General features: G+C 37.5%; 4 protein-coding genes and 1 pseudogene across 4 annotated transcripts; 2 read left to right on the top strand and 3 right to left on the bottom strand.

Annotated features, from left to right (window-relative positions):
• Positions 2,155 to 3,659, bottom strand: LOC104741176. The gene is made up of 3 exons (XM_010461968.2): positions 3,354 to 3,659; positions 2,935 to 3,008; positions 2,155 to 2,509 (listed from the first exon to the last, which is right to left on the bottom strand). Exons 1-3 carry the CDS (start codon positions 3,612 to 3,614, stop codon positions 2,422 to 2,424), a joined length of 423 nt encoding a protein of 140 aa, XP_010460270.1. The 5' UTR covers positions 3,615 to 3,659; the 3' UTR covers positions 2,155 to 2,421.
• LOC104741175 lies at positions 3,838 to 5,300 on the top strand. Its single transcript, XM_010461967.2, has 4 exons — positions 3,838 to 3,997; positions 4,244 to 4,366; positions 4,621 to 4,723; positions 4,870 to 5,300. Exons 1-4 carry the CDS (start codon positions 3,903 to 3,905, stop codon positions 5,128 to 5,130), a joined length of 582 nt encoding a protein of 193 aa, XP_010460269.1. The 5' UTR covers positions 3,838 to 3,902; the 3' UTR covers positions 5,131 to 5,300.
• LOC104741174 lies at positions 5,345 to 7,246 on the bottom strand. Its single transcript, XM_010461966.2, has one exon. It carries the CDS (start codon positions 7,009 to 7,011, stop codon positions 5,371 to 5,373), a length of 1,641 nt encoding a protein of 546 aa, XP_010460268.1. The 5' UTR covers positions 7,012 to 7,246; the 3' UTR covers positions 5,345 to 5,370.
• LOC104741173 lies at positions 7,294 to 8,704 on the bottom strand. Its single transcript, XM_010461965.2, has one exon. It carries the CDS (start codon positions 8,661 to 8,663, stop codon positions 7,377 to 7,379), a length of 1,287 nt encoding a protein of 428 aa, XP_010460267.1. The 5' UTR covers positions 8,664 to 8,704; the 3' UTR covers positions 7,294 to 7,376.
• On the top strand, positions 10,310 to 11,684 carry LOC104743515 (annotated as a pseudogene).

The raw sequence follows: 12,903 nt of genomic DNA, 5'->3' as shown, positions 1-12,903 counted from the left end.
ACGCGTCCAATCCGTAGTCTTCAAGAACTAGCTCCACAAGCTTGTCGTGTGTTGTGCCACCATCGATCTGCACAACTATACACCCTTTATTGTCGGTGTTAAATACATATCTCTGTTTCTTTACCCAATTACCGGAAACAACGAGTATCGGAACTGGATCCATGAAAGAAAATGAAGAACAAAGTGAAGAAGAAGTAGAAAGAACTAGGTGAAGAAGAAAACTGAAGAAGAAGTATAAGAACAAGGTGAAGAAGAAGGTAAATAGTTCACTTATTTACCACTTGAAGAACAAGAGTCGAACGACGTTTCGTATTTCCGGAGAAAAAAAAAGATGACATGGAATGCTGACATGGATGTTGCGTCCGACGTGGCAAGTCAGCCATCAAACAATTAATAACTCAGCCTATATAAAACTCAGCCATCAAACAAATTATAACTCAATCACAACATGAAAAACATTACAGTAATTAAAAAGCAAAAAAAATTGCTGCCAAATTCAGCCGCTTCATCAACTGAAAATATGTAACTCAGCCGTATTGTTTAATAAGTCAGTCCTAACTGAATAACATTATAGTAATTAATCTTTTGCTACTAAANCAAAAAATATTGCAACTGTCGATCATTGGAGACAAAAACTGGTGGAGTAACATGCGCCATTTGTTTCAGTGCCTTGTTCGAGAACATGTAGCTCAGCTTTAGCTCATGGCTAAACGCGTCCAATCCGTAGTCTTCAAGAACTAGCTCCACAAGCTTGTCGTGTGTTGTGCCACCATCGATCTGCACAACTATACACCCTTTATTGTCGGTGTTAAATACATATCTCTGTTTCTTTACCCAATTACCGGAAACAACGAGTATCGGAACTGGATCCATGAAAGAAAATGAAGAACAAAGTGAAGAAGAAGTAGAAAGAACTAGGTGAAGAAGAAAACTGAAGAAGAAGTATAAGAACAAGGTGAAGAAGAAGGTAAATAGTTCACTTATTTACCACTTGAAGAACAAGAGTCGAACGACGTTTCGTATTTCCGGAGAAAAAAAAAGATGACATGGAATGCTGACATGGATGTTGCGTCCGACGTGGCAAGTCAGCCATCAAACAATTAATAACTCAGCCTATATAAAACTCAGCCATCAAACAAATTATAACTCAATCACAACATGAAAAACATTACAGTAATTAAAAAGCAAAAAAAATTGCTGCCAAATTCAGCCGCTTCATCAACTGAAAATATGTAACTCAGCCGTATTGTTTAATAAGTCAGTCCTAACTGAATAACATTATAGTAATTAATCTTTTGCTACTAAATCAGCCGTCGAATGGCTGAGTTGTACGATAAGTCAGCCTATCACGGCTGAGTTGTACGATAACTCAGCCGTAACAACATCTCATAAGTCAGTCGTTTTCATAACTCAGCCAGTCGGAAAATGGTAATTCAGCCGTGTCGTAGTGATAACTCAGCCAAAATTTTGACAACTCAACCATCGGGTGAAAACTCAGCCGTAAGGACGACTGAGTTAAAGCATATCTCAGCCAGATTTTAATAAGTCAGTTGTAACGCTTGGCTGAGTTATGCTCTAAGTCAGCCGTCCGCTCTTTCTCAAATATTTTTTCCATAACTCAGCCGCAACATACCTATAACTCAGCCGCAACATTCATCTGTAACGCGTTATGGTTGAGTTATGGTTACACGTCAGCGATTTCTGACGTGGCGTCTGACATGGCAATAGCATTTTTATAATAACGTTTTTTCCGGTAACATAAAACCAACATATTTCAAGTATTTTGAAAATACCCGAAATATTCTAGTAATAAAATCTTTTTTGTAAATGGGTAACATTTGAGATTGTTAGATTGTTATCAAATCGAGGGTTTTTTCACATGAGTGGTACTCCAATTTTGTATAGAGCTTCCTTGTAAAACAATAAAGAAATAGGAAATGAGCATGATGAGGCTTCCGATATAACAATCTTTTCTACCTAGGGTTATTATTGTTGTGCTCTCTCTCTCACAATGGGCGATCACACCTGTGAGCTATTTAACTATGATACATCAATAATTACCCTTGAAATAACAAGAGGTATTGAGACAGCAAGCGTAAGACAAGGGCGTTTCTAAAGCTTGCTTAAATGGTTTCACGTGAATATATTTCTCCATAATGAAAATAGATTTAGGCATTGCTGTTGATCAAAGTCTAAGAGCACATATATGAAAATGACCTGGCCTAGACTTTGCAACAAGCAGTGACAATAACATTATTTGTCGAAAGAAGCATGACCATATTGATCTTGCAGCAAAAAACCCAAATAGTTTGCCAAAACAGCATCAACTAAGTCTATTATATCACTCGAGTCTATTACTAAAAAAGCCAAGGCTGCTGCCTCTTGATATCCAACAAGGAGTGATCATATTGGAAACCTTTATCAGTTGTTCGAATTGCCTTGCTCACTAGGGTTTAGCCGCTCACCGCTGCAACAGAAGAAATGAGGCAGCTTAACTCGCCCGCAACTCCTGGAACACAAAAGAGTATGCACTTAAGCAGCGGTATATACAATTCCCTCACAATGAGATCATGAAAAACGAGGCAAGTACTAAATCAAGCATATGCCAAGGCCAAATAAGTTGACTCTTGTACCGCAATGAACACAAGAAGTTATTGCCCCGGCCAAACACGTTTACTATTGTACCACGATGAAAACAAGAAGTTATTTCATCAAACTCCTTAAAGGTTCACAGTTCTAGTTACTTAAACGATATGCAGTTTCTAACAAGTGATGGTACATGACAGAATATTGAATCAGAAAGCATACACGCTTATACTTCAGCTATTGAACGAAACAGTGACAACCTCAAAACTAGATCCTATAGCAAACTAGACTATGGATAGATTAAGAACCATAAAATAAATAAAGTAACAAGAGAAGCCAAACTATTACCTGCAACGGATGATCACAGGAACAGGCTTAAGAGCCTTCGGCCCATTTCTTATCCCTCTCTTGTGTTTAGAAATCTGCATTTTTCATAAAGAACAACTTTGATTAACACTATCATTCTCCAAGGAAAAAAAAATACACATTTTCATACTAGAGAGCTCCTAACTCTCAAGAACATATGAACCTTAAGGAACCAAATCAATTTAGAAGTGAGCTTAAACCCAGAGATACACAAGCAAATGGAAATGGATACTCAAAAACAGCCAAAAAGACAACATTTTTATAAAGATAGGCTCCCTAAACCCTAGATAAACCCTGAATCCATCAAAAAAACCTAATTCAAAACCCTATGAAATTATTAACATTTCAGAAGCGGAAAACGAAAGGGAGAAAACCAAATAAGAGAGTGAGAGTTCCGTGACCTTCTTCTTAGGCACAGCCATTAGCTCCATCGATCCATCGAAAGCAAAACTGGGAAGCCCAAATCCGAAGCTCTTTTCATCGATCGAACCCGGTTGATTCTGATCGAACTCAGGCAATACCAGCGGCGGCATAGAAATGGGGCGATCGAAAGCTCCGTTCATGGGCGAAGGCATCGCCGCCACGTGGCTAAAGCTTCTGGTTTCCAAGATGCGGCATGTCTTAACCGCGGCGCGTTTTAGCGATGTCAGTCTCAGCGCCATTGATGCAATTTGTCTCCAAAATCTAACTTAGCTGACGGAAGTGTGGGAGAGACTCTGAGAGAACGAAGGGTAATATAACGAAAGTTTTAAAACGACAACGTTCTATCTAACGAACCGCATCGAACCGTAAAATTTCTAATTTTGATACGAGATAACCGACTCTGGACCGTAATTTTAAGGTGCAATTTCCCGGTTTGATTTATAAACCATGAGGTTTTTACCCTCGTGGCTCCGTCGTCGTTGGGTACAGATCAAGCGAAAGAAGCAAAGTGAAGAAGCTCAGCAACAATGTCGTGGATGAAAGGTGATCTGCTTTCTAAAACCAGGAGGCTTGTTGGTGGATTGGCTACACGTGAGCCTGTGTGGCTTAAAGCCATGGAAGCGTAACTCTCTCTCTCTCTCTCTCTCTCTCGCCCTTTCTGTATTTTTCCAAATGATTTGGATTGATCGATCAATTAGATTCATTCCATTATAGGGTTTCTAATTTGGTTGTAATTGAATTCAGTTTGGATATAAAGTTGAGATTTTTACGTCTGTGAGATTTGGATTTAGGATTTTTTAGGTTTCAGGTTTCTTTGTTGTTGTTGAAATGAAATGAGTGTGCTTTGATTTGGTTTTGTAATGGGCAGTTCACCACCTCCTGTGTTTCCTCGCTCTAATGGAAAAATCAAGAAGATTGTTCTCCCTGAGGATGTTTATGTTCGTAAATTCGCCAATAAGCATCCTGGAACCAAGATTGACGACCCTGTCAAGTAAGTTTCTCTACATTTATATCTCTGCATTTGTAACCAAAGATGGTTTATTCGAAAAGATTATTCTAGAAAGAAACAAAAGTTGAATACCAAACCATTTTTTTAGGCTGAACTTCTTGTCTTGAACTAGTTACTAATGGTTAGTGTCTCTCTTAAATTTTGATTTAATAGGAGAGTTTCGCCATTCGTTGTGGATGTATCTGTATTCTTGTTAGTTTCTATAATGTGTTTTTTTTCTATCTTCAATCCTCTAGGATTTCGGCGTTTATTCCAGATCCAGCTCGTGTCTATGGTTGCCGGGTCCTTGAACTGAAGGAGCATGGTATTAATGAGGATGATGCCATGTCTGTAGCTAATGTGAGTATTTTCTTTTCACAGTCTTAATTAGCTAAGAGAAGTAAAGTTACAATTAAATGTGTCTCTAAACTTGTACTTGAATAGATGAGAATCGTAATGCCTCTACTGATGATGCTGCTCCTTTATATGTTTATGTTTTTTTTCAGATGGAATATCTCTCAGAGAGAAAGGAAATGAAGAAAGCATACAAACGCTTAAAGGAGCTTGCGAAAATGCAAGATAAGGATCCACCTCCTAAACCGTATCCTAGTTCCAAGAAAGGGTTAATGACTCAACAGAAGAAATCCGCTAAGGCTCGGTTCGAGACTCCTAGCGTTCGCAGGCTAGTTAACCAGTTGAAAACTGAGAAAGATGTGTTGCTGCAGGACAAAACCGGAGGAAACCTGGATAATTGGATTGAAGAATAAATGCTCCCATCATCTTCTTCTATTATGCAACAAACTCTTCATCCAATTTCTCCTTGTAGAACCTTCTTTTTCACATATGACATTCTTTGACTACAAAATGTTTCGAAACAAAACAAGTTTTATTTCCATTTGACTGTCTTTGTAATAATATCATTGGATGTTTTCTTCCATGAGGCAAGGAATTACAGAAAGCAAAATGGTTAGCTCTCTCTCTATGATCCTACAATTTGAAAATACTCGTCAATCTAGGCCAATAAGAGTCTTCAATGCTTTCTTTTTCGATACAACTTTGCTATAAACACCCTTCCCTAGCTTCAAGATTTTCTCCATCTCCACAATGTTACTGCTACCTCCATTCTTCTTCTTCATCATACCTTCCACCGCCAACTTCATCAATCTCTCATCACTTCCAATGAAATCAGAGACACTGTCCACCACAACTTCCATTGTTGGAATCTTCCTTCCCCACCTCTTCATAAGTCTCTCCGAGTTATAAACCTCATCATAAACTCCCCAATAAGATGCTCTCAACAAACCTTTATCCTTCCCTTTCACCTTCCATCTCTTCATCCCTTCCTCCATCATATAAACCGCGTTCCCTGCATCTACGCCTCTCTCTAACCCCATTTCGATCTCTCTTATCTCTTGGTTAGTAACATACAACAGACTCTCAATCTTGCATCTGCTGCATCCGCAACTAAATCCCCATGACTCAGCCATCTCTTTCCGTTTTTCGAATGATGAAAGCACGTCAAAGTAAGCAAAACTGATCTCTTCCCCAGCTTTAATATCTCTCGAGGCATGAACAATCGCATAGTCTCCAACGTGAAGACGTCTTGCGTTTGGAAGACACGAGTGGTTAATAAACGAAGCTAAAGTCCATAGCCCTACACCGTAATACTCTTTGTTCTTCCCCATAACTTTAGCTGAAACCGCATCTTCCACCATAGAATTCACATCAAGAATACTCAATAGCTTCTCCGAATCCAAACTCTGTTTCGAGTCACCACAGGTTTCAAATGCTTCATCAGGCCTAAACAGAGATATCTCAGGAATCTCCATCTTGTCTTCGTCTTCTCCAGTGGACAAAGCAGAGACAACTCGACGTGTCCTCTCGCATTTCCTCACGGACTCAGTAACCTCATCAACGAAGTTCTTCCACATAACCAATTGCGCTTTCTCAACAGACTCTCCATTTCCTAAGATCCCTCTCTGAACCACAACCGCCTTTGTAACTAAGATCAAAGTCCCTGCAACAATGTGCTTAGTAGCAAACAATCCACGCCCACTAAGCTCAGATTTCTTAATCTCAATCGGCCCAATAAACTCAGCAAGCTCAGGACATCTCCCACGAAACCCACTTAAGACCCAATCAGATAAATCAAAAGATCCAGTCTTTGCCTGAAACTCGAGCTTCTTACATTTCTCCATGTACACAGTAACAGTCTCCAAGTTACCACTCGCTTGTGGGTCGAGCAGAGCTGTCTTAAAACATTCCAAAGCCGATGAGTATTTGCTCAAACCGAGCAAGACTTTACCTTTACAAAGAAGAGTCTTGAAATGGGTCTTTTCGATCTCAAGCGCTTGATCACAATCCCTCAACGCTTCCAGGAAATCGCGTAGCCTTGCTCGCGCCTCAGCTCGGTTGCATAAAGCCAAGCAGAGAGATCTCCGGAGCTTCGCAACCGAATCCGGATCCGGGTCGGATTCACTAGTGTCTGAGATTTGGATCCGGGAAAGATCGATGAACTGAGTGTAGATCTTTATGGATTCTCCCCATTCTTCACGAAGAAGAAGCTCCGTAGCTTTGGATCTCAAGCTCTGCAACATCTCCAGTGATCCGCCTTTCTCTTCCTCTAGCTCGAATTGCTCACCTCCCATTGCTATTTTCTGAGATTAATCAATCAAAAGTTTTCTATTTTGGCTTTGAACTACGATTGTTTCTCACAGACACTTAAATGTTAGAGTTTTGTAACGGTCGGATTTGCCTTTTTTACAACCATTGTTTTGTCCCCCTCCCACTTGCTGTAACGGTCATGAAACTACTTAGAAAAAAAAATAATCAGCAAACATTTAGATTTTAATCAGCTGATTAATTAATTAATCAGTCCTCTATCTTTTAACAATTTACTAAACAGTAATGTAGTTTTAGACCAGCTGAGCTGTTTTTAAACCGCTTAATCAAAACAGTAATGTTGTCATTGATAATCAAAGAGCAATAGAAATTGATTTTGTTTGTTAGTCTCTCACAAGTGAATCCCAGTCTGTTTTGTAAACCTAGTGATCTCATTCCCTTCAAAGACAGCCAACCCTATCCCTGTTTTGCCACCATTACCAACACCTCTGTAATACAATCTCCATTGATGATCAGAGTCTCCATCCATCTCAATCAAATATGGACACCCTACTCCTTCATTGTCCCACGCACCGCCTTCACCAACCACAACCACGGCTTCCTCGTTCTGAACCCGTTTCCAATCCTTAATCCCGTCTTTTGAAACCGCCAAGCCAATGCTCGTTCTCCCAGTACCATCTACACCTTCATAGGCCATCATGTAACTCTCATCTCTTTTGTTCCTTGTCACACAAGGATATCTTCCTCCTATGATCTTTCCCAATTTCAACCACTTGATCCCATCTCTAGACCTTGCCATCCCAATGCAGAATTCACCGGTTTTAGCATCAAAAGAATGGTAATACATTCTTAGATCACCATCTCCATGGAAAACTACATGTGGGGATGCAATATAGAGAAAGTCCCAATCTTTCTCAGACCCAACATCAAACAAAGCTCCACTATGATGCTCACCTTCAATTCTAGCCCAATGCCTAGCATCTTGACTAATTGCTAAACCAGGGAGTGACCTATAAACCTTAGATTTTTCAACATTCTCATCACAAAGGTGAAACCTTTCTGGATTTCCCAACACGGAAGTGAAACCTTGGGGTTGAATCTCAACCGTCTCAGTAGTGTAGCCAGTGTAATACATCCAGTAAACAGAGCTATCAGCCCTGACTTTAGAACTCGACATTATAACAACTTCACCGGGTCGAACACTTGATGTATCAAACCCCCACCAGTCTTCACCATTGCTCATAACCAAACCCACATCTTCGTTTGAGTCAACCTTACCTTTCCCTCTTTCCCAATGAATCCCATTGTTTGAAACCGCTAAGCCGATGGAATCAGAAACAGGGTTTTGCTTTGAGCTTCCATGGTACCACATGTACCATCTCTCTTCGTTATCACTTAAGAATCTCTTCACTACCGGAGAACCAATCTCTTCACTGTCCCACGAGTCCTTAGATACGCCAAGATCAAGAACCAGCCCTCTCTTCAAAGAGATCGAGGTCGAATCTTGACCCGTTTCACTACTTTTGGTGGTGGAACATCTTGTGACTGTGAGGGAGAAAGGAAAAAAACCTCTGTTCCGGTAAGTAAGGTATTGAAGCGAGAGAACAGATGATCTGTTTCTAGTGGCTGTGACATTGCAGGAAGGGTTTACATGGAATTTGACAGCAGTAGCTTCCATGGCTTGAAGAAAATATGGAAAGCAAAGTTGTGTGCTCTGCGTCTGCGCCTCTGATTCAAGTGAAATGCAACGGGCCACAGATTTTGTTTGGATGACGTTGCGAATTTCAAATATGACACGTGTCTGATGTTCAATGGTGAGCTGTATGAGAAAATCAAGATTGGGTGAATCAAGAATAATCGTATTAGGCTTATATAGTAAGGCCCAACTAATACAGGATTGACAAACACATTGTTATTGAAATTGACTCACTAATTCTAAGATTAATGAAATTAGCAGAAGTTATGACTTATGAGTAAGCTAAAATGCTCGGCTTCACTTTACAATAATTTTTTTGTAACCTCCAAATTTATGAGATTTAAATGTCTTTTCTTTTATAAAACTTTGTTAGTTGAGAATTGGTTTAGCTACCCGAAACTGCCAATATTTATATTCATGTTTCATGCAAAACTGGTCCCTAGACAGTAGACACTATAATGAAAGACAGCCATAGTCATAATTAAATCTGTATATTTAGAGCACCGTCTAATGAATGATAGCGCCAATTAGCTATGAGAGTATGTGTGTTAAACAAGCAGAAACATGTCTTTTAATTATGAAAGAATTACTCAAATGTTTATCAAAAAGTTGGTTTATTACTTATATGTATAAATCTTCTAAATATTATTCAAATGTTTAGTGTCCTTGATGTAATTACAATTTACCCCTTGATTTAGTTTTTCGATTTTGAATAAAAAAATAAAATAAAAAATACATATCAGCAAATTAAAATACACATCATTTTCGATTTTCCACGTCACTAAACAGTTTTTTTTCAGAATCGACAATTGTTTTTTCTTGTTTATGTCAAAGAGGAAAACAAACAGTTTTCACTGTTCATAGCCCAAAAAAAAAAACACCTCTCTCTCGTCGTCTCTCGTTGATTTTGTTGTCATTGTTCTTGAGCAGACAAATAAAAAGAAAAGCCTCTTCGTTTGAATCCCACACACAGAGATCTAATTATTGTTTCTCGTTGGTAAAGGTTAAGACTTTGTTCTCTCTCTCGCTTCTTCGAGTCGTTTCATATTCCCTTTCAATTTTTTCAAGTTTTATGTAATTGGGTATTTCTCGTTTACTCTCTAATACTATACGATTCTTGGTCTGAACTTGTAAACTATTCAATCCTAATGCCTTTTATTCACAAATATATACACCTTAGCTAAAAGGCTTAGTTACAAAATATTACAATAGACCAACGCTCGTCACTCCTTTCTTTCCTCTCCCAAGAGTTTCTTCATCCCTTGCGATACCAAAAAATATCGGCTGTTTCGATCCAAAGGTACGTTTTTCTCCTAAAAATCGTCAAAGTTGGATGCTTTTTGATGTTTAATCTACTGGATATTGCTTCAAATCTCAATCGACTTTAGAAAGAGAAAAAAAAAGTTGAACAGATTTGGCGTAGATCTTTTAGTTATCGATACGTTATATCAATAGAAACGTATATCTTAATTTTGGTATTATCGATCTTAAATTTGCTCTAAAAAGATTGTTTTTCTCTTGTGGGGTCTGATTCTGCAATAAATTTGGTATTTTTGATTCGATTGATACTCTCTCTTTCTCTCTCTGCCGCAATTTTGAGTTTTTGATTCGTAACGTTTTGAAAACAGATGAGTGAAGAAGGGAACGAAGACCAGAAGCTGCAGCGACTTGCTCCTCGTCTTAACGAGAGAATTCTCTCATCCTTGTCAAGACGTTCTGTAGTTGCACATCCATGGCATGATCTTGAGATTGGCAAACAAAATCATATCTAATTCAGTTTTTTTTTGCATGCTTTTTGTGTTTTGTATTTTGGGACTAATTAATAATTTATATGTAGAAGCTGAAGCTCCACAGATTTTCAACGTGGTAAGTTTCTTTTACTGTTTTGAGAATCTTGTTATGTGATGGATTCTTGAATCATTTTGTCTTTGGATGATGATGATGATGATTAGGTTGTGGAGATCACAAAAGGAATCAAGGTCAAATACACTTGACAAAAATACAGGACTCATCAAGGTTTGGTTATATATCAAGATCAATCGTTATTGTCATATATTATAATGGTTTTCTTACCGGAAAGTCAATAATATATTTGCATTATCTCTCATTCAGGTTGATCGTATTCTGTACTCATCAGTTGTGTACCCTCACAACTACGGTTTTCTTCCTCGCACATTGTGTGAAGACAATGACCCAATTGATGTATTAGTCATCATGCAGGTATAATTTATTTTTTTGTTTTCTTATAGTATACACCCAAAATTTTATATATCTATTAACAAATTTATTATCTTTGTGTAGGAACATGTCCTTCCCGATTGTTTCTTGTGTGCCAGAGCCATTGGATTAATGCCTATGATTGATCAGGTATTTCTCGTTTACTCCCTAATACTATACGATTCTTGGTCTGAACTTGTAAACTATTCAACCCTAATGTCTTTTATTCACAAATTTGATTGAGAAGGGTTTTAAAGTGAGACACTTTTGATGCTTATTGCTTAAAGTTTTGATTTTTATTGTCAATTGGTGATACATGAAGTGCTTTTATTCTTTATCAATTGGGTTTTTGGAGAATCAATATGAGCTGTGTGATTGGATTGATTTTATTTTAACTAGTTGTGTTCTTCTCTTTTGTGAGCTTCGTGTCGTTTCATATTCTCAGTTAGTCTTTGCTGTCAATGTGAGTGTTGAAACCGTGAAAGTGGATGTTAGTTGTATCCTTATTCTTCTTTTTATGTTGGAGGTTGCTAATGCTTTCGTTTCTTAAACCTCTGCTTCGAGTATAGTTTCACTTTAGGATTGACATTATGAACATGCTTCTATCATCATATGCTCTGAGATTTGAATGCATGTGATTATGTATTCTTTCTTTGTTTTCCGTAATTACATTATGAACATGCTTCTATCATCATATGCTCTAAGGAAGATGATGACCATTACGATAGTGACTCTTCCAGTGGATCGTCTGCTTACGAAGAGTTTCTTGACCAGAATCAGATTTAAAATAGAATTAAAAAATTTTGTTTCCTATAAATTTTGTAAAGCGTTGCACATTATTATTATACCATCACGTTTACACTCTTTAAAGATAGTTCGTGACTATGCTCAGTTCGAGATAAATTGTACTTGGGTATGTAAAACATTGATTTGTCTATTTTCAAAGTTATGGCTGATTTACGGTTAAGTTACGGCTGAGTTATATACTTCACACGGCTGAGTTATGAATTACGGAGTTATGAGATATTAGTACGTATTCTTCTTTCATTCCTGGGTCTTTCGTTCTGTCAGATTCCTAATAAATTATCTAATTAAAACGTCTCTCGATATCACAAAAAGTGTTGTTGGGGAATCGCGAAAAATCATTAATTATGTGCCTGCTCAGATCCACACATAATAAATACATAAAGTTAGCTTTTCTCACAATATATTATTCAAATTAATTAAAAATTTTGAATTCGAATTGCGAATAAAAGAAATAAAAGTATTTCTCAAACAATTGACTGATATGGCTGAGTTATCGACATAAACGGCTGACTTATGAAATATTTGTAAATTAGAATTATTATAACTCAAAATTAAGCAATAAAAGTAATAATTATAGACAAAGATTGATTTTTACACAGTCTGATCAAAATGTGTAAAACATTCAAAACATGACATTTAGGGATTAGGGTTTGAGGTGTAGGGTTCATATTTCCAACATTATGGGTTTTAATATAACAGTTTGGTTTTGGTTATATTGTGTTTGGTTTAAGGTGGTAATTTGGATATACAAATATAATAACCATTTGAAAATTTAAAATTTTTTGAAATTACTTTTCAGTTATTTCCGGTTATGGGTCGGTTAGATGAATATATAACCATAAATAATCCAAATGTTATCCAAATTAGGTGGATTAACTTAACATAACCGATAGCAAACCGAATATAACCGTAATTAACCGAAAATAATGGAAAAAATAGTTTCTAGTTCGGTTCGGTTTGGTCGGTTATTTCGTCATTCTAATTTGAGGGTTGGCTGAATTATAGTTTATGACGGCAGAGTTATCGTTTAGGGTCTTCTCAATAATATGAAAACGTATTCTTCTTTCTTTCTTGGGTCTTTTGTTCTGTCAGATTCCTAATAAGTATTAAAACGTCTCTCGATATCACAAAAAGTGTTGTTAGGGAAGCGCGAAAAATCACTAATTCTGTGCCTGCTCAAATCCACACGCATAATAAA

The sequence above is a fragment of the Camelina sativa genome, chromosome 14, assembly GCF_000633955.1.
Source record: "Camelina sativa cultivar DH55 chromosome 14, Cs, whole genome shotgun sequence".
NCBI lineage: Eukaryota > Viridiplantae > Streptophyta > Magnoliopsida > Brassicales > Brassicaceae > Camelina > Camelina sativa.
This window is presented reverse-complemented; position numbering and strand designations above follow the sequence as displayed.

What these genes read in the sequence shown, in the direction of transcription:
- LOC104741176 (XM_010461968.2), bottom strand. Translation starts at nt 3,614, where the DNA reads ATGGCGCTGAGACTGACATCGCTAAAACGCGCCGCGGTTAAGACATGC. An exon ending in TGGCTGTGCCTAAGAAGAAG is followed by an intron (nt 3,009 to 3,353) that starts GTCACGGAACTC and finishes TGAAAAATGCAG; the next exon opens with ATTTCTAAACACAAGAGAGG. An exon ending in CCTGTGATCATCCGTTGCAG is followed by an intron (nt 2,510 to 2,934) that starts GTAATAGTTTGG and finishes TTTGTGTTCCAG; the next exon opens with GAGTTGCGGGCGAGTTAAGC.
- LOC104741175 (XM_010461967.2), top strand. Translation starts at nt 3,903, where the DNA reads ATGTCGTGGATGAAAGGTGATCTGCTTTCTAAAACCAGGAGGCTTGTT. An exon ending in TGGCTTAAAGCCATGGAAGC is followed by an intron (nt 3,998 to 4,243) that starts GTAACTCTCTCT and finishes TGTAATGGGCAG; the next exon opens with TTCACCACCTCCTGTGTTTC. An exon ending in AAGATTGACGACCCTGTCAA is followed by an intron (nt 4,367 to 4,620) that starts GTAAGTTTCTCT and finishes TCAATCCTCTAG; the next exon opens with GATTTCGGCGTTTATTCCAG.
- LOC104741174 (XM_010461966.2), bottom strand. Translation starts at nt 7,011, where the DNA reads ATGGGAGGTGAGCAATTCGAGCTAGAGGAAGAGAAAGGCGGATCACTG.
- LOC104741173 (XM_010461965.2), bottom strand. Translation starts at nt 8,663, where the DNA reads ATGGAAGCTACTGCTGTCAAATTCCATGTAAACCCTTCCTGCAATGTC.